The sequence below is a fragment of the Mauremys mutica genome, chromosome 4 (genome assembly GCF_020497125.1).
Source record: "Mauremys mutica isolate MM-2020 ecotype Southern chromosome 4, ASM2049712v1, whole genome shotgun sequence".
NCBI classification, from domain to species: Eukaryota; Metazoa; Chordata; order Testudines; family Geoemydidae; genus Mauremys; species Mauremys mutica.
In genome coordinates, this window is record NC_059075.1 from 4,594,068 (window position 1) to 4,614,771 (window position 20,704).

At 44.3% G+C, this 20,704-nt stretch overlaps 1 protein-coding gene across 4 annotated transcripts in view; it reads right to left on the bottom strand.

The window, feature by feature from the left end:
- Positions 1-2,314: 2,314 nt before the first annotated feature.
- The window catches only part of MDGA2 (MAM domain containing glycosylphosphatidylinositol anchor 2), a 633,934-nt gene continuing 615,544 nt past the window's right edge, over positions 2,315-20,704 (bottom strand). For 2 of the 4 annotated variants that reach the window (XM_045015357.1, XM_045015354.1), the window contains exons 15-18: positions 20,055-20,185; positions 10,568-10,673; positions 7,157-9,084; positions 2,315-5,283 (exon numbers count right to left, since the gene is read on the bottom strand). In XM_045015357.1, the coding sequence (XP_044871292.1) occupies positions 8,996-9,084; positions 10,568-10,673; positions 20,055-20,185 (326 nt within the window). In that variant the 3' untranslated portion in view covers positions 2,315-5,283; positions 7,157-8,995. The remainder of the gene's footprint in view (positions 5,284-7,156; positions 9,085-10,567; positions 10,674-20,054; positions 20,186-20,704) is intronic. The other 2 variants (XM_045015355.1, XM_045015356.1) reach the window with 2 other exon arrangements.

Sequence of the window (20,704 nt, forward strand, 5' to 3'; positions counted from 1 at the left end):
ATAAACTGCTGTAATGACATCACTTGTGCATGTTCACACAACACTGCATGTGTCACTGGAGCGCATCCACAGTTGGTGCTCTAGCACCGACAGAGAGAACAGTGCCCTGTGGGTATCTATCCCATGGTGCAAATCACCACCTTCGCCCACTAGGAGTTCGGGGAATGATTGCAGTGCATCATGTGTATTAGAGGGCTGTCCCTTCACCCTCTCCCCTGGTTCTTGTCATGCAGACAGAAAGCAGAAGTCTGAAGTGTAGACGATGTGATGTTTATTGGGGTAGTTTCCAGCAAACATGTTCCATAACTGACACCACAGAGGCTTGTTTCCCAGTGTCTTGTCCTCCCTTCCCCCTCAGGAGGCATAATTATACCTGCAATGCAGGACCTCAGTCCCACCCCTTACAACTTAGGGTCATGTTCCATTTTGGGTCTGGGGTCTTCACCCCACCTCTTTGTACCCCATGGGAGGGGTCAGGAGTGAGGTTCTGCTCCGGTCAGGGTTGGGCATTTCTTTGGTCTTTTAATGTTTTATACCTTCCCCCCAAAGTCCCTCCCGACTGGTTGCTTGACTTTGCCTTGACACAGGGGTTGAGGCAACCTTAAAGTGTGCTCTGAGTAACACTTTCACTGCTCTCATCTGTTCCCACTGTACTAACAAATCCAGCTGACTGGGCAGAAGCAACATCTCAGTGTCTTTTATACTAATATGTGTAAACAAGGGACATAGTATCAAAAAGTCAAACCCAAAATTCTATCCCAGGCTAACAACAGATCTAGATACTAACAATGTAGGTGGATCCTATGATGCAGCTTTGTCCGTTCCATAGTTCCCAGGGCTCCCAACTGTACTGTGCGCCATTTTTAAACTGCCCCCATAAACTTTGCACCTGCCATCTCTGCCTGAATGCACAGATCCTGAATTGTTTACCAGCCTTGTGATAAACATTATGAACACAACGCAGCTGATGCTGCAGTATTTCATGAGCTGTGAATCTGAACAGGAATCCCTGGTACCTGCCCAGCTATGTGCCATGGAAACAATTCAAGAGTGATGTTAGCATTCATGGAGCAGTTGAACATGGTGGACCATCACTATTGGTCTCGGGAAACAAGCACCAACTGGTGGGATTGGATTATGATGCAGGTATGGGATGATGCAAAGCGGCAGCAGAAACCACCTTCCTTGAACTCTGTACAGAGCTCGTGCCGATCCTGGCGCAAGGACATAAAAATGAGAGCTGCGCTAACAGTGGAAAAGCATGTGGCAATCGCTGTGCAGAAGCTGGCAACTCCAGATTGATACTGGGCAGTTGCAAATCAGTTTGGAGTTGGAAGGCCACCATGGGGGTTGCAGTGATGCAAGTGTGGAGGGCCATTAATCACCTCCTGTTACAAGGACTGTGATGCTGGACAATGTGCAGGAAATAGTGGATGGCTTTGCAGGAATGGGATTCCCTAACTGCAGTGGGGCAATAAATGGCAGGTATATGCCCATTTTGGCCCCACACCAACCTGTGAGAGAGTACATCAACAGAAAGGGCTTCCTCTCTATGGTGTTGCAGGCGCTGGTGGATCACCGAGGTCATTTCACCGACATCAACTTGGGGTGGTCAGGGAATGTGCATGACGCATGGCTCTTCAGGAACACTGGCCTGTACATAAAGCTGCATGCAGGCATCTTCTTTCCAGACCAGAAGATTCCAGTAGGGGATGTGGAAATGCCCATAGTGATCCTGGGAGACCCAGCCTACCCCTTAGTGCTGTGGCTCATGAAATCATACTCTGGAAACCTTGAGAGCAACAAAGAGTGCTTCAAGAACTGGCTCAACAGGTGCAGAATGACTGTAGAATGTGTGTTTGGCAGATTAAAGGGTCACTGGAGCTGCCTTTTTGGCAGGTTAGACCTCAAAAAGGAAAATATTTCTATGGTCATAGTAGCCTGCTGTGCTGTCCATAACATTTGTGAAGCCAAGGTGGGGGAAAGTTTCCCCAGAGATGTGGTGTTGCGCTGGATCACCTGGCAGCTGATTTTGAGCAGTCAGACACTATTAGAGGGACTCATTGGGGGGCTATTTGAATCAGGGTCTCTCTGTAATGAATTGAGCCAGCCATTGTTAACTTGCAACAGAAATGCATACAAATTGGCAAATCAGCACATTTGCAGACTACAATTAACGGTCAGGCAGGAATCATTACAGGGGTCATTCAATGTGGCAACTGCCCTATGTAGGTCACAAATAAAGAATCACAGTCTTTGTGAGACTAAATTTTTATTAAACAGCAATACACAGATTAACGTTTCTTACGAGGGACATGGCAGTGAGCAGCACTCTCTGAAGCGAGGACCTCACAGCTGTAAGTCCAGCTGTTGTTATATGGCCCCGGGGAGGAGTGCAAGGGGCACTGCAATGGGTCAGGATTGTGTTTGGGGAGGGCAAGGAAGGCAAAGCAGTAGGGGCTGCAGGGGGAGTCGAGCACGCATGTGTTCCACCAGCAGTGCAATCAGGGACCTCAGCATCGCTGCTTGGTCCTCCATGAGCTTTATCATCTGGTTCTGACCCTCTATCGTGTGCTCCTGGCCATGTCTCCTCTCCTAGCTAGCCATTTCTAGCTTTTCATTTATTCTCTCTCTCCACGTTCTGTGCTCGCTGTGGGCCTGATCTGACAATTGCAGCACTTCGCGAAACGTGCCCTCCTTACGCCTCCTCGTTCATCTCCTTATCAGACGGAGGTGCTCTGCTTGGTTGCTGGAGCTGACCCTCCGGGGCACATCTGCAGAAGCAAAAGAAACAATTCACAGAATCAGTATTGTGTGTGCACTCACAGTCTTGAATCATAAAAGTTACATACACCTTTCTGACTTTCCCGTGGCAAGCACGCAGCATGGCCGGAGCACTAAACATGGCGAGTTTGGGCTGGGGGGCAGGAGAGCTGTGCAGGAAGGGACAAAGGGTCTGGGTGGTTTCAGAAGGGGATCAGTACAAGCGCCGAGGGACAGTATTCTGAATACTGACACCATTTTCCACAGGCAGAGGTGATCGAACCTAATATCTCCAGGGTGCATCTCCTGCGTGCATGCGGCTTCAGACCCGGTCCATATGCTGCTTCGGTTCCTCCAGAAGTAATTGCCCATTGGGGTGGCAAAGTTTCCTACAATGGGGGAAGAAACAAAGCAGCTCTGCCAAGGAACCTTCGGCAGAGGGATTGCAGAGTATCTGCAGGAAAGTTTCCCGGAGATCTCAGTGGAGGATTCCCAGGAGAGCTTGGTGTGCATGAACACACTTTTCTGCAGGGCCCCGCACTGCATAGGTGCACAAGGGAATGCAAAGTAGATTCAAACAATATCTAGTGTTGTTAAGTTCAATCCCTTCTCCCACATACACCATGTAACAAAATAAAGGACCCCTCTACTTCATATAACCGTACAGTATCAAAGCAGAGAGTAGTTAGACCCCGCTGGAATCAAAAAGAGGCCCTGGTTCAGCATGCCACCCAGCGAGAACGTCGCCTGTCTCACCTCCTCCTTCAGCTTGTCCACCACTTCACCCTTGGGACTGACTCTGCTGGCCAGTGCCTCCAGGCCCCCTGAAGTACCCACACGGGTTGGAGGTGGGGTCGCCGCCAAGGATGTCATGAAGCTCCTTGTAGAAGCCGCATGTTTTTGGTGCCGCACCAGAGCGACAGTTGGCCTCCCTTGCCTTCTGGTGCGCCGGACTCAGCTCCTTGACTTTAGCACAGCACTGCTGCCTGCCCCATTTGTGCCCCTTCACATCCATGCCACGAGCAATCTGCTCGCAGGTGTGAAAGTTCCTACAGCTGGATTGGAACTGCAGCTGCACAGACCCAACAGATCCAGGAACTTCTGTGTACTTCAGGTGGGGGCGCATTTACTGCAGAACGCTCACAGTCAGCTGGGAAGGTGTGATGTGAGCTGTTCATGCTGAGCAAACAGAAAGTGGAATTTCAAAAATTCCCAGGGCTTTAAAGGGGGAGGGGTGCATGCCTGGGTACCTGGCTGCAAGGAAGCAGAGTTGAAAGTGACTACCGGAGTGGTCATGATGGGCTTTGTGGGAAACCTCCTGGAGGCCACTTAGGGCAACATAAGCAAGAGCAGGGTCTACACTGACAGTGCGTCACTCTAACTTTGTCGCCAAAAGCTCTATGCTGCTCATCGAGGTGGTTTTATGACATCGGTGCAGCATGAGAGTTAAACCAGCAGGAGGAGCATTTTTGTGTGTACATCGCCACGGTTTCATCAGCAAACCCTGACGTGGCCTTAATGGGAGGAATGAGGCAGTGCTTTAGCTGATAGGTGGTATTTAAAAAGTATGGGGTCTTGATTCCCCAACTCTGTTACAAATCAAATGGACTCATTGGAGGAAGGCTGTTGAAACAAAGTGGTGACAGAAGCCATCGAGTTGAGAGAGGGAAATTGCATGTGTACACGGAAGGCTGTAAGAAGCCCCATTGTGCATGAGGCCGTTAATGGCATGAGGACTTTCAGCTGCAGTTTAACTTACATCCAGCTGACCAAGCAGTTCTTCTTCCAAGGTCTCTAATGGACATTTCAGGAGAGAGATTTCTGTGCTTGAGCATTATTGTGGGTTTCACATTTATACACATTTGAAGATTGTTCTGAAAAAGGCTTGGCTGATATAAAGTGGGTTGAGTGCAAAGAACCTATCCTCTACTCGTAGGGTAGCTAAATTTGCTATTTTTCTCCAACTACACACAGCCTCTTTGAGAGACTTGAATGAGGAGCCGTTCCCTGCCTTTAGAGTCTAATTAATGGAGCTGGCTTGAGTCAATGTTGTAGGTAGCGAGATGCAGTGTATTTGCAATGTATTCTGCAGTAATTTGTCCCTACTTAGCCTATGTTCTTTTGTTTTCCCATGAGAAACAAGGGTGTCCCTGGATAAGGCTGGCTGCAGGGGAAGAGCTGGGCTGGTATAGTGAGATCAAAGAACTTGGCTATATTATTTAGGATTTCATGTGCAAACTACACATTTAGAGAAGATGTGGGTTACAGTGCCATTGCTGGGTATAAAAGGAGATCGCGAATTTCAAATGCTAAGGTAACACCCCAGCTCTCTCAGATCCTGCTGGCATATTTACAAGGCATGGGATGAAAAGGCTGCTGAATGTTTAATGTAGAGTCCACTTACCTGTGACTCTGAGAAGGCTCAGCTGGGACACGCTCTTGTAGCCACTCTACACCCATCATTCTCGCTGAAGTCAAGGGGAGTTAATTATCCAAACTTTGCTCTCCCCCCCCATTTTTCTTTAATAGAAACATTACATATGAACTGACATTTTTGCAAAGTTGACATCTGAACAATTCATTTTCATGACTAATTTAAAAATACACCAGAAACAGGATTAGACGGCTCAGGGAATTGGGTAACCAGATATAGCACCTTTCACTACTCAGACCCCACTTCAGACACATCCCGCGTCTGCACAATAACCCAAAGTTTTTGCCACCTCATTGGTTTTCCAGTGGCTTACTAGAAAGACAAATACAATTCCAGTCTATTCTCGAGCAAATAATGAACAAGAAGATCCGCACTAACTGGTGCTCTCTTTTACACCCAGTCAAGGAGCAAGGATTGAAAATGAGCATGGAAAATAACCTATCCTCTCACCCCAAGAGTTGACCTCTGCAGGTCAAAGCTAAGACGGAGGGGTAGGGTAGTGTGTGGAAGGTGACTTACTCTGTGTTTACGCTGCACTGGAACTACCAAGAGGACTTTGATCTCTGGAGCCGTTAAACCCGAACTTTAATAAACATTCAATTCATTTTAAAATTGAAAAAAAAAGCTACTCAGACTAATTCTGGCATGTGCAAATCTGTTTGTATTTTGGTTTACAATCCCCAAAAAGAAAAAAAACCCTCATTTTTCGCAAACTATCTTGATCAAAACCATTTGAATGTGAGTGGGCATTTCAAGAGCCTCTCCAAATTCTCTCTCCGCATTATTCTCACTACTTATGACAGCTGATGTCACGGACTGCTGCTGTCCACACAATACCAACAAGGAATCCGGTGGATTTTTTGTGGATACAGACTAACACAGCTACCCCGATACTTCATACAACACCGAGACTGTTTAGTACGATGCCATGGAACAGCTTCCGGGATGCTTCTGCTTCCCTGTGCTGAAGAACGGGCCTCCAGATTACAGTCCTAGGTTGGTCTGGTTTTAGCAGTCATGAATTAGAGGAAAAGTAGCAAACATAAAGGGAATGGTGCATGTTTTACTTTTAAAGGGGCACAGCCAATCTACACAGAGCAAAACGGTCTGGATTTTATAAAACAAAACAGCAACAGAATTGACAGCAATCTACTGTGAAGGATAAACCAGAAAACAACATGCCAGATCCTCAGCTGATATGAATCTGGATAGCTCCCTTTGTACTAGCTGAGACACCAGCCCAGCCTCAGGTCCCTCTGCTGGCAGTCTTCAGGGACAGTCATGGGAAGGATTTCCGACCTCTCTGATGAGAGAACCACTGAAGCTGGTGCTCAGACTGAAAAATGACCAAATGTGTCGCACTGCTTTCACGATGGCAGCTGACATACCGTACCTAAACATTAATGATGGGGGACCTGCAAAAGGTTCAGATGGGGCTTGAAATAATGTTTCTGGAAACATGGTTGGAAATCTTGCAAGGCAGGCTCTCTCCAAAGACAGCCAAGCCAAAAATATGGGGCGAAAAATCTTCTCCGGTGATATGTCACTACTTTGGCATTATCAGAACTGCTCTGAACCTCAAAATATACCAAGTGCAAGTTCTTATTGTTCTCCCATCCTTAATTAATGCTGATGCTTGCTAGCTGGAAATGTCTTTTATTGAAAAGCATATAAGGCCCCAACCTCACAGTCAATCCATGCTCAGAACTCCCACTTGACTTCCAAGTGGACTCCAGTTAGGGCACTCCCATAGGACCAGCGTTTTACAAACAAGTGAAATCGCTTACAAATAGATAGTTGGCAGCGCCCTTGGGAAAATCTTTGTCCCTGAACGTCATGTAGTATTATGGATTCAGACAATGACAGATTACGACACAAGAAAGCGACTCTCAGTTACGCCCTTTTCGTGAATAAGTGCACAGAGCGCAACAAACACGCGTACCACTTAGAATACCTTACCTGGAAAGAGGCTTTATTGAACATAGCTGTAAAATTGTCTCTTCAGTTGAATTACTGAATTTGCACAAACATTTTTCTACAGAATAAAAAAAAAAATCAAGCCTTGTAATTGTTTTACTGCATCTTGTTGTGCTTTTTATATTAATATTTGCAAATGTTATATTTTGTGGTGGTTGTTTTTAATATTTGTAACCCAATTACTTGCATATCAGTTTTTTTAATCCTAGGGTGTTGAACATATAATAAAATAATCATCATCATCTTTAGACAAAAGTCTTTTTTAAATGAAGTTAAAAGCTGAGATAATTTAAGGAAAAAGGTTTTCAAATTTTCATAACCCACTGTATAAGGGAAATTTACAATGCATTGGAAAACTGGCCGGTTAAAGGTATGGTAGGTACTCAGGTAGCTCAAAATCATTTTTACAGGTTTTTTTTTTTTTGTAAAAGTATCTTTTTTAATTATGCTAAAATAATAAAATAATATTTCACAATCTGCACAGAGTCTGACTAACGGGCAGAGGCATTATACCATCCGTGTTTTGAATAAAGCCAGATTTGCAGGCCCCCTTTGCGTTGGCGGCCCCCTTTTTGTGTTATTTTGTATGCACTGCAATCGCACACACACACCTTCTCGTCTCTCTAAAGCTCGGGCCAATTTCTTTTCAAATGGAGGTTAGAGTAAGAAAATCCCTTTTGTGTTTTACCACCTGCTGCGCTAAGTACATCTTAACAACCTTTTTCTCTGGTTGACCCACTTGATCATCTGGAAAAAAAAAAGTGCTGCTCCCATCTCCAGGACCAATGGAAGCTATTTTCTAATGGATAATAAGCTGAAAGGCCATGGCTGTCTGGAACATCTCGTCTGAAAGGGTCTTACGCAGCAACTTAGGTCCATCCTTCTCCAGAAGCGGCTCTGTTTCCTTGCCTGCTGTTTGCACACTTAGGCTCTGTGGTTTGTTTAGAAAATAGTTTGCACAAACCACATTTTTAGCAGTGCAAGCTTCTGTGTTGATTTTGTTTGTTTGTGTTTTAATCAGGCTTGTTTCATTGAAGGCACTTGGTTTCCATGGCAATTTATAAAAGACGGTGGTTTGGTTTCTTCACTTCATTAGAACAGATGACTTAGTTGGGGAGGAAAGGTGTTGAAGTGGCTGCAAGCAAACTCGGATAAGCCTGTGTCATATGTAGGCCCAGGTTACACACCCTGGACAGTGATGCATGCAAAAGGAGACAGCATACCGTTATCTAGCATAGCCATGAGAAAATGAAACAGAAATGTCTTAAACATCTTTGATCGAGGGTTATTCTCTAGGGGAGGTGACACCCCAAGGTGAAAGGGCCTACATTTATTTAATTCTAGACTAAAAACCTTCTTGAAGGGAAAATAAACGCCAGCTCTTCAGATACCCTGTTTACAGTGAGGTGTTGTTTCTCTCTCTCTCTCTTTTTTGGCAGGCCATTAGGTTTCCATGGTAACAAGCAAACTATTCATTTGAAACAAAACCAGCCATGACTTTGTGCTTTGACAAGGATTTCTATAGGTCTTTTTTTCAGAGTTCAACCAGATGATGCCGTATTTCTTATAGACCACAAAAGCACCTGAAGGTCTCTTTTACGCCAGATCGCTTTTCATATGTGGCTCAGAGTCAGTTACGCTCCCATGATGCCTTTTATCCCCAGTGCTTTTTTTTTTTTTAATTTTTATTTATTTATTTTAATGTTTTGAGTCAGTCAGTGGAGGAATCTTTGGTAGTTTGTTTTTAAATGTCCATTTTACAAAGACTCTTTCTTCATGCCAATGCCTGGTGAATCTTTCATAGCCTCTGCCAGGATAAGGTCACCTTTGATGACTTAAGACAGACATGAGGAGGATCACTGGAAAAAGCCATATATGTGCTAATGTCCCAACAGCACCTGCTCGTAAATCTACAAAGAGTGGGGGAGAAAAAAAGTAGAATTAACAAGCAGACAATCAAGAGTTTACCAGGCAAGGGTCAATGGCAGACTGACACTGCACAGATTGAAAGATCCCGTATGGAAATGCAGAGGCTGCGGGACAGGATAACTCATGGGTGCCGGCACCACCTTCCTGTCTCCCCCCACCAACTTTTAAAAGCGCGAGGGCCATGCCTGGCTGCCTGTTAACCTGGGCATAGTTTGAGAGGAAGGAGGCCGCGTTGCCTTGGGCAGATGCAGAGCGGTGCCGGCGGGACTGCGCTTCACAACGGCGGAGGTAAGCGGCTCCCCCGCTGCAAACTCTAGCCCCTGCTGATGCTGCCAGCCCCTTCCCGGAGCTGGCCAAGAGACCAGGTCCCGCCCCTGCCCTGCCTCTTCCCCCCAAGGCCGCGCCCCCTGGCCAGGCTCCCTCCTTCCACCAAGGTTCCCGCACTGTGGGATAAACTGGACAATATTTATTGATAAATAAGGGGACCAAGGTCAATCCTGGGCACTGAATAAGGCAGAGGTCATGTGAGAAAAATAGTAAGTGATCATATCATTAAAGACTTTATCATAAAACCCGTGCACAAAGTGTCTGTGTGTGGGGGGTGAATTAAGGTTTCATAGGCAACCTACATTTGGGAATTTCCTAACTTTTGAGTGTTTGGCTTTGCAACCTTAAAATTCTAGTAGCATAGATGTGTGCCTGCAATAGCTATCTATCCATCCCCACACACCCAGCGCTCTCTCTCTCTCCCCCAATAGCTATCTATCTAGCCAACCATCCATCCCCATACACCCAGCTCTCTCTCTCCTTCCCTCTCTTTATTCAGTCAGATTTATCAGTAGGGTAATGGAGATTTTTATATATAATAATAAAACAAATAAATATATACGTGCACGCACACACACACACACACACATATCATGTTTATTAATTGTAAAAGAAAAGGAGATCTATACACTTTTAAAATTAAGTACGTTATTAATATCCAAATGTCTATTGTCCAGGGGACAGATTCTGATATCCTGACTTCAGTACAGTTGTACCTTACTCCACAAACAGTTCCACTGACTTCGAATGAAGACCTATAGAGTAAGGCACGGAGCAATGGCTCTATATGAGGAGAACTAGTATTCCTTTAATATAGACTAGTGCCATTATATACATACATATATGCCCTCTAGCTACACAGCACAGTGCAATTTCATGGTTCCGGCCTGCCTGACTCCCATTTGGTTTTCCTTCTCTTTGCTGCCATTACATTTTTTAAAAAATGTCATGCATTTCATATTTGACTAGAGATATTTTGGCTCCAGATTTTGATTCCAAAGAAATCTTTAAACATCTCCATCTTAACTGGGTAACGTTTTGTTTTGTTTTCCGCAGCACAGGGTCTGGTTCAGAACATGGCTCACATTTACAGTGACGGGGAGCGGTGTAAGTATCTAGACAGCTCATCACACTTACTGTTGGCTGGCTGGTCTGCTTTCATACACTCTCCTTCCACAATTGATACATCATCAATAGCAATATCACCTTCTATGCCAGGACCTCGGATCCCTTCAAAAATGAGCTGCAAAAAATAAATATGATGCAATTAACAATACAGGGAATTCATGACACAGAGGAAATATTCAACTCTATTCATGGACACAAATTAATGTGGTATTAAAGAGCTGTAGTTAATTACTCTCTGTGTGCCTTCAATAATGTACGTACACCTGTTGTGCTAGCAGGTCCGCATCCCAGTAAAGGAGAAATCATTAGTGCAGAGTCTGGGCATATGTTAACTGTAACTTGCTTTGTTTTCAAGTATACACCAGGCCTGGAACAGCATGCAGAGCTATCCTGTCTCCTAGGAGTCTCAGCCCAACACCAGTGACTTGTTCCAGGGAGCAACTCTATCCCCCCACAAAACAAACAAACAAAAGTCAGCAACAGCCAGTGGCAGCACAGCAAGTCATCCCAAGACTGGACATTTGCTCGTCTGCTGCATAGTACCTGCGTCCCTCAACGGGAGGCACTATAGAAATAAAGGTATGATGATAGTCTGGCACCATAGAGTAAAGGCATTTCAGATAACGTGCCATGAAAAAAGGGGGGCGTTAGCTAGCTATACAACAGGCTTAAACCTGAGTTTGCCCTCTGTGGGAGGTCTCTTGGCATTAAAACTTATTATTGCACTTGACCACGTTCCGGGGAAGACATGAGGGTGTGTCAATTAGACAGAGTCCAAAGAAGCTCCTGGGTAAGATGAGATCAGTGGTTCTGCACTTTACCCAACTGGTTCCACCCATTACATTTCCATATGGCGACACCCATCTCATCTAGCTGGGATCAAGCTGGGATCCCCTTGCTACTCAGCAATATGGAAAGGACAGGGTGGTCTTAACCCCCTCGCACCTGTTTGCAACCTGCCCCTGGTGGCCATTACCCCCAGTCTGAGAGAACCTGTGGAACAGACTGGTGTTGTATTCGGTCCTTCCTATTGAGAGGTTCCAGAGAGTCACATGGACACTCATTCACCAACTCTCTCTTTCATTTGGGGTTCTGCCAGATTCCATGGCTCTCTCACTGAGACAAGCTTGAGAAAATATTCATTGCAAGTCACTGGAGGACATGATTGACATTATGTCAGCACCACTGCTTATTGGGGTATATGTCCGTCATGTTTTTCCCAGGTTCATACACTGGAGGGGCCTGGCTGGATACTGGTCTCTCAGGAAGCACCAGGTGTCAACAGCACTTCCCGTTATTGCTTTGGTGAAGGAAACGAGCAGATCCTAGCTCAAAGATGAATGGCGAGAGGCTATTCCCATCCTTGTGATGATTAGCAGATCTCCAGTGTAGATGTAACCCCTTGTTTTCAGGGCAACTTGAGACAAAAAATCAGACTTGGTCTAGTGTGTTCTCAGAATACAAGAATGGTAAGCTCCAACCAAGAAAATTATGCGATTGAGGAAAAAGAGCAACATTGTGAGACAGTTAGAGGCAGAAATCTGTATTACTTCAGCTGGAGAGGAAAAATATCCTAGTTTGGAGATGTCTGCCCTGTAGCAAGGTAGTTACTAATATTTGCCATAATGCCAGTTATTAATGATGGATTACTACGGTACTGTAGAACCATGAGAAAATGTATTCAATAGCAAACTTCAAAGTCTTTCTGTAGAGGTGACGGGAATTATGCAACACCTATTTTGCAAGCAATCGAATTCACACAGCTATCCTTTTGAAATGCTTTCAGTTGACAGAGATGACAAGTTTTAAACTTTCATCTACTACAACATATGCATGAAATTCAAAGATCATCAGACTGTGGCACTGATCCAGAAATTAACTCTTGGGGGTAGAGTCAATTGGCAGACGTTTAATTCTATGTGGAGTAATACAGTGCATTTAGTAATAATCTAGTTACAGTGCAGATGTATAGAGAACACTTAGCCGGATGCTGCTGCCATTGATTTCAGCAGCAGTTTTACCAGTGATTTATTGGGGCACAGGATTGAGTTCTTTTGGCAGGTTCCATCTTTTCTTTGCTAATTAATACAGTTCAGTCAGTGTTATGCAATGAGAATGAGCAGCTTTCATTACAACTGTCCAGCAAGTCCTCAGTTCCCAGTGAAACAGCGCACTGCTCAGCACCAGGCCTGGATGGACACAACCATAGAAATAATAGTCAAGCACTGCGATGTGCCAAAATACCAGATCACAAGACATGATGCTGGGCAGAAGCAGCTTTTACTTTCTTTATTAGACTTGATTGTGGGACTCACACCCTCAGCAGTAGACATGTGTCCTACTTTCATTAAGCCAAATTTACTCTTTAGGCTATTGACACTACAGCGGTAAAGTGGCAGGGCTTAGGGATGTATTTCAAAGCTGACTGGTGCGCCTTAAGTCACACGGCAAGTTCTGTACACGCAATGCTAAATAAACTTGAAAGCAGCACATTTGTAGTGGATGGCTCCATCGTTATTTTACTGAAGTGTGATATTGTAGGTTAATTACTGTAACAAGGCAGGCATTAGTGTAACCAGGAGCAGTAATTGGGAAAACAGCAAGCTTTTCCATTTTTAGCCCACTGTCTGAAAACAGTGTTTCCAGTAATTACCCTCTCATCGCATTTCCCCCACTCTAACACCGATACTGGAACGTATTCAGCTTGAAAGAAAAATATCTTTCTCCTCTTTTCTCCCTCTCTTGGCAGACTGTACAGAACCTATCAACCGGATTTAAAATCAAATCTCTCCCGGTTAGGACAAGCACTGCTTCAAGACACCAAGAACTCTATAAACAAACATACAATAGGTTGCATTTAATTAAAATCTGCTTTTGGCAAGAAGCTGCATAGGTTTCAAAGATGGTTCCCTATTAGCCAGGCTGGCCACTGGCTCAAAACAAATCATGGCAGGAGAGTATTGGCAATGCATGAAGCACAGTCTAGTGTGCAGCTCATAGTTACTTGCAGGATGTGCCAGAGGATCACAATCCCCTACCAGTCTCTAGCAAAAGCTATTATCTGTGCCCATGTAATTTTACACAGCTGTTGTTAGAAATGCTGCATTTAGCAGAAGAATAGCAGGGCTTACAAATATACTGAAGGCCACTTTACTCTCTTGACAAGTAAAATGGAAACTATTTCTTATGTTGTCCCATCGATCCAGGGAGTCTCAAAGGGAATTTAGCTTTTAGTTGCTTTTTCCAGTAGATGCCAGGCTGAGCGTACTTCCCTGGAGAGACTCCTCAATAGAAGTAGAAACAAGCCCAATCAAAATCCCAAGTCTGAACGCCCCCAAACTTGGCAAAGATTTCAACCTGGATCTAAATGTTGATGTTCAGACCACCTCTAATTGGAAGAAATGATGCAGTGGGCCCCATCTTTTATCCTTAGGGCCAGTCGACACTGGCAATGTTAAAGTGCTGGCCGTGGCAGTGCTTTAACATGGCTTGTGAAGTCGCGGCAGAGTGCTGGGGGAGCTCTCCCAATGCTCTAAAAACCCCTCCTGCACCAGGGGCGTAGCTACCAGCGCTGGGGCACTGTCTACACTGACCTTTACAGTGCTGTAACTTGCAGTGCTCAGGAGGGTGTTTTTTCATACCCGAGTGAGAAAGTTGCAGCGCTGTAAAGTGCCAGTGTAGACAAGCCCTAAGTCTTCTTGAGGCCTTTTTTTATTCCCAAAGCCCAAGTAACAATTGTAGCCAGCTTTGGAGTTTATTGCCAACATTTCATTTGGGTCTAAGATGATGATGTTCTCAGCCTGTTTCTAGTAGCTGAAAGTCAAAATAATGAAAAAAGGGATCATCTCATATAGACTCTCACAGACTCATAGACATTAAGGTCAGAAAGGACCATTATGATCTTCTAGTCTGACCTCCTGCACAATGCAGGCTACAGAATCTCACCCACCCACTCCTGTAACAAACCCCTGACCTATGTCTGAGCTGCTGAAGTCTTCAAATCGTGGTTTAAAGACTTCAAGGTGCAGAGAATCCTCCAGCAAGTGACCTGTGCCCGACGCTGCAGAGGAAGGTGAAAAAAACCCAGGGCTTCTGTCAATCTGCCCTGGCGGAAAATTCCTTCCCGAACCCAAATATGGCAATCAGCTAAACCCTGAGCAAGACTCACCAGCCAGACACCCAGGAAAGAATTCTCTGTAGTAACTCAGATCCCACCCCATCTAACATCCCATCACAAGCCATTGGGCATATTTACCGCTAGTAGTCAAAGATGAATGAATTGCCAAAATTAGGCTATCCCATCATACCATCCCCTCCATAAACTTCTCAAGCTTAGTCTTGAAGCCAGATATGTCTTTTGCCCCCACTACTCCCCTTGGGAGGCTGTTCCAGAACTTCACTCCTCTGATGGTTAGAAACCTTCATCTAATTTCAAATCTGCACTTGTGATGGTGCAGCCGAGGATAATGGGGCCCTGATCTTGTCTGGCATCCTTGTCGGGGGCTAAGTAGAGAGGACATGGACTGATGGGAATGAAAACTATGCCACATCCATAACCCCAGAGATGGCCCATCCGTTCTAGCTGAGGCACATGACATGCAGCTTAACTGCTTGCCTTGGGCAACCCCTGTGCTGTACCTGTTCTGTGGAGAAACAAAGCATTTAATTCCCCAGAGCAGCCTGTTCATCTTTCACAGTCTGTCAGTCTGTTCCAGGCACTAAAATTCATGTTATTTGTGTGCACGCGCAGGCTATTTGTTTATTTATTGATAGATCCATCCTTTAGTGTAAAATATCCATTTGTTTCTGAAGAATTAAATGAATCATGCTCATTATTCTGGACTAAATCACAACAGGTTTCAGAGTAGCAGCCATGTTAGTCTGTATCTGCAAAAAGAACAGGAGTACTTGTGGCACCTTAGAGACTAACAAATTTATTTCAGCATGAGCTGTAGCTCACGAAAGCTCATGCTGAAATAAATTTGTTAGTCTCTAAGGTGCCACAAGTACTCCTGTTCTTAAATCACAACAGAGGTTTATAAGCCTAATTAGATGTTAGAAGGCTGACATCTTGCCTGGCTTTGGATAACTTCCAAAGCAGTAAATTAGGGAGATAAGATGGGTGAGGTATTATCTTTTATTGGACTAACTCCTGTTGGTGAGAACATAAGAACGGCCAAACTGGGTCAGACCAAAGTCCATCTAGCCCAGTCTCCTGTCTTCTGACAGTGGCCAGTGCCAGATGCCTCAGAGGGAACGAACAGAACAGGGAATCATCAAGTGATCCATCCCCTGCCACCCATTCCCAGCTTCTGGCAAACAGAGGCTAGGGACACCACCCCTGCCCATCCTGGCTAATAGCCACTGATGGACCCATTGTCCATGAATTTATCTAGTTCTTTTTTGAACCCTATTATAGTCTTGGCCTTCACAACATCCTCTGGCAAGGAGTTCCACAGGTTGATTGTGTGTTGTGTGAAAGACAAGAGAGACAAGCTTTGGAACTATATAGAGCGCTTCAAGTCACCTGAAGAAGAGCTCTGTGTAAGCTAAAATGCTTGACTACCTCACCAACTGAAGTTGGTCCAATAACAGATATCACCTCACCCACCTTGTCTCTCTAATGTACTGGGACCAACACAGCTACAACACTGCAAAAAGCCGTTAATGCTGGTTGACACAGGTTGCCCAGGTGCAAAACAAAGTCACATTAAAACAGACGCAACCACCAACTGAGCGTTTAATCTTTGTACATTGCAATTTTTTGGGTGTGTGTGTGTGTGTGTGTGTCAAAAACTGAAAATGTTCACTGTTTAGGTTTTCCAACTAAACATTTTAAAGAAAAGCAATCACTTTCTGTGAAAATTTACATTTAGTGGAAAATGTTTCCCTCGAAAAAAGTTGAGATGGAAACATTTTGCCCAGACATAAATACAACATTTTTTGTACTTGTCTTCCTGGGCCTGTTTGTTTTCATATAAAAAATAACAAAACCCTGTAAAAAACAAATCAACCAACAAAACGAGCTAACTCATGAACAAACAAAAAGACTCTACACAGAGTTTTAATTTAAAAAGAGAGAACAATGAAGCCAAAACAGGCAGCTGCCAAACAACTAGAAGGGAGCATTTCACAACTTTAAATGAGCATGTTCCCTAATTGATCAGCAACTTAACATTGAAACAACGTTAACCTGGACGACTTTAAGTGAGGAGTTCCTGTATCAATCAGATTTCTGTGGCACAGCTTTCTGAAATCGGGCATGTGAAAAGAAGAGTGGAAAAATATATAGGAAACAGGCCATTAAACTTAGAAGTGGTCGTTAGAGAGACAAGGTGGCTGAGGTAATAGCTTTATTTGAGAGAGACCAGCTTCTGAGCTTACAAAGAGCTCTTCTTCAGAAGTGAATGGTAAGAGAAGGGTCTGTGATGGGCTGTTTTATGGGGTGGGATCTGAGTTACTACAGAGAATTCTTTCCTGGGTGTCTGGCTGGTGAGTCTTGCCCACATGCTCAGGGTTTAGCTGATCGCCATATTTGGGGTCGAGAAGGAATTTTCCTCCAGGGCAGATAGGCAGAGGCCCTGGAGGTTTTTCGCCTTCCTCTGCAGCATGGGGCACAGGTCACTTGCTGGAGGATTCTCTGCACCTTGAGGTCTTTAAACCACGATTTGAGGACTTCAATAACTCAGACATAGGTTAGGGGTTTGTTACAGGAGTGGGTGGGTGAGATTCTGTGGCCTGTGTTGTGCAGGAGGTCAGACTAGATGATCATAATGGTCCCTTCTGACCTTAAAGTCTATGAATCTATGTTGCTAATGCTATTGATATTACATGAAAAGGGATTCACATACGGTGGTGGGTGGCAATATAAAACTCTACGACAGACATGAAGACAGTAACTGCAGTTTTTTGAGATATGAGTCCCTATGGGTGCTCCACTTCAGGTGCGCATGTGCCTCTTGAGCCCTTGACTAGAGATAGTATCAGAGGGGTAGCCATGTTAGTCTGGATCTGTAAAAGCAGCAAAGAATCCTGTGGCACCTTATAGACTAACAGACGTATTGGAGCATGAGCTTTCGTGGGTGAATACCCACTTCATCGGATGCATGTAGTGGAAATTTCCAGGGGCAGGTATATATATGGAAACAAGAAGCAGGCTAGAGATAACGAGGTTAGTTCAATCAGGGAGGATGAGGCCCTCTTCTAGCAGTTGAGGTGTGAAAACCAACTACAAAAGCAGTTTCTTCTCCCTTGGTTTTATTTTGACAACTATAATTTGCAGAATTTTGCAGAATTTTAACATATTATGTGCAGAATTTTTAATTTTTTGGAGCAGAATGCCCCCAGGAGTAAAACATGGTTGCCTAAAATTAGGCACCTAAGTCCATATATAAACTCCTAAAGGAAGGAGACTAATTTTCAAACATGCTGAGTGCTCAGTAAAATCAATGGAAACGGCAGGTGCTCGGCATCACTGAAAATCAAGCCACCTACTTACAAATTTACATATGGGTTTAGAGCCCTAACTTGGGGCACCCACATTTGAAGACATGGGCCTTCGGGTACTTGCGTGGGATGAGAGGTTATTCAAAGGATTATGTTTGTCAGCCATGGTTAACGCCATTGAACAACCACTATTGGAAATACAGAAATGGAGCCGGTTCTGTCATTCAACATTCTTCACAGCAGCCACCGAAAAAAAATTAGACAATAAAGATGACATGTAGCCACTGTAGTTTGGTAGCTCCACTGACTTCAATGGTATCCCCAGTTTAATGGCACTATGTTGATTAATGTCCAAGGACAACTAGTGACAGCAGCTGAGGATCAGGAAGATTGTGTCCTTATCTGCATCCTATTCAATGCTGGAAGTTCTTCCAGCAAAAAGAATCATTTTGGAAACAGCTCTTTGTGTGCGCCAAACTATGCAATATATTGCTGCAAGGAGCTCGAAAGCAGCAGTAGGAAGACTTCAAGGAAGTTGCAGCTAATGTTGGTCACAGTGTCTCTTCTGAAATGCGGTTTGAGAGCTGTTATGACACAGACAGCAGTGAGTGTTTCATTTTTATATGCTCTATTCTCATTTTATTTACCATTGCATACATTATTTGATGAGGTAATACCTTTTCTTGGACCAACTTCTGTTGGTGAGAGAGACAAGCTTTCAAGCCACACAGAGCTCTTCTTCAGGTTATTTAACAGACAGAATAAGCATTACATAAAGACTGGTTCTAAGCATTCATAATCCCTTCATAATCTCTTCACCAGGAAGGCTTCGGTACTGGGTATGTGGATTGGGAAAAAGTACAAGAAATCTAGGAATAAATTAACCCATTAACAAGTTTTAATTTCTGTGTCAGAGGATACAGTTTACCACAGACAATGATTTGTTTCAGTTCACTCCCCTTAAATTTAACTATAAAAACACAAAACTTGTGAACTGACTGGCTACAGATCTTGCTTAAACAGGTAGTAAATATTTCTGTGATGTTCCTCTGTCCACATTTTCGCATAAGAATGCTGAAAGGTGAGGGGCTAATTAGAAGTTAGTAGCACAGTGGGATAGGCAGGCAGAAAATATCTCCCTGCTTTGAAAGAAATAGAAGGAAGGTGACGTGTGCTGGGTCCAATGGCTTCTCTTTTTGGGAAATGCAGCAATGATATGCTCTTTTAATCACTGTGCAGACTGTACTGTATGTGATGCCTGGGAGGTGCGTACATTTTGGAGCCCAGAACCATAATCATCCTTGGCGAGCAGGATAGCTTTAAAGACATAAGGTTCATTTGTGCAACTTTTATGCTGGAGAGGAGTTTCTCACTCAAGCAGCTATACTGAGTCCCCTGGGCCCATTCATCCTCGTGAGTAGGGATAGCAGAATTGGGCCCATAAAATCACATTTTTTTTGCAGAAATCTGTACACATCTCATGATCAAACCAAGCACAAAGTTTGTGACAAACTGCAGCAAGCCGTGCAATTCTAATGAATGCTGTGTGTGTCTTTGCAAAGTCGGGAATTTTCTACAGGGAATACTGTTTCTTTGTCACCTAATTGTTACCAAAGATTCAGAGATAATTTCTCTTTTGTGGCGAAAGCATAAATTTCTAGGGATCTGATTGTGTATTGCTCCTTGGTCCCCAGACAAATTACACATGAAGCAAACTTTCTATTCAAGTTGCTCAGCTAAAAAAAAACATGTTTTACATAAATTGCTAGCACCATTCCCAGCTGAAAACAGGTTACTATTCCAGCTAGGGGTTGGCATTCTGACATTAAATATGCATTGCTAATCTCTGCGATCTGCACCTATTTACAAGAGGGGAAGCAATTATCTGTCCAGAAAGCAGCTTTCAGAGCTGAAATGGAGCTGTGAAATGCTGTGTCAAAAAAGCAGGAGAAGTGTAAACAGGCCACATGCTTGATTCCCCCATCAGTGTCCAAGAGAATGCTCTGTTTCCAGTGTGTGCACCAGAGAGCTTCACTCTCCTCTGCCTTACCTGAAACGAAGTGGTGGGGTGTATATTAACCCGGGCCTGGTTCCAGTGTTGTCCCTTATTCCCACTTGAAGACCATACTGGATTTTCTATTGTGGTCTGTCCCTTTAACCGCAGATAAACATTCAAGCTTCCTGCAAAAACACCCAGGAACAACATTAGTCAGTTTGGTTCTTTTGCACAGACAGTTTCATTGTTAACAGTGTTGAGGTGCGTGCAGATTCCAGGGCAGACACTTTTTGCTACAGGTAACAGTCTGTCTTGCTGCTTTGCAGCCCCTCACGTAGGCATTTGCCCCTTTCCCATTGTGACACACTGTACCCCAAAGTAGCACCCCAGAACCCCCTGATTCATCACTGTCATACAATTATATGTTTTGTACAATGCATGGCTTGTAAGGTATCATTTAATAAGTCTCAATATCCCATTGGATTGTCTGTGCTGCCATTGTACATGACGTTTTGCGATATGTGCTACTGAAGTACCTTGTGAGGCTGGGAGACACCACAGCCAGCTTTTCAGTAAGGACAAAGGAGCAGCTATTACTGGCCATCAAGAAGAATCCACTCTCTGAGCGATTGCTTGGAGAGGGCATGTACCCAGATGGGGACTGTCTGACTAACGGGAACTGCATGAGCCCCACGTCAGGGCAA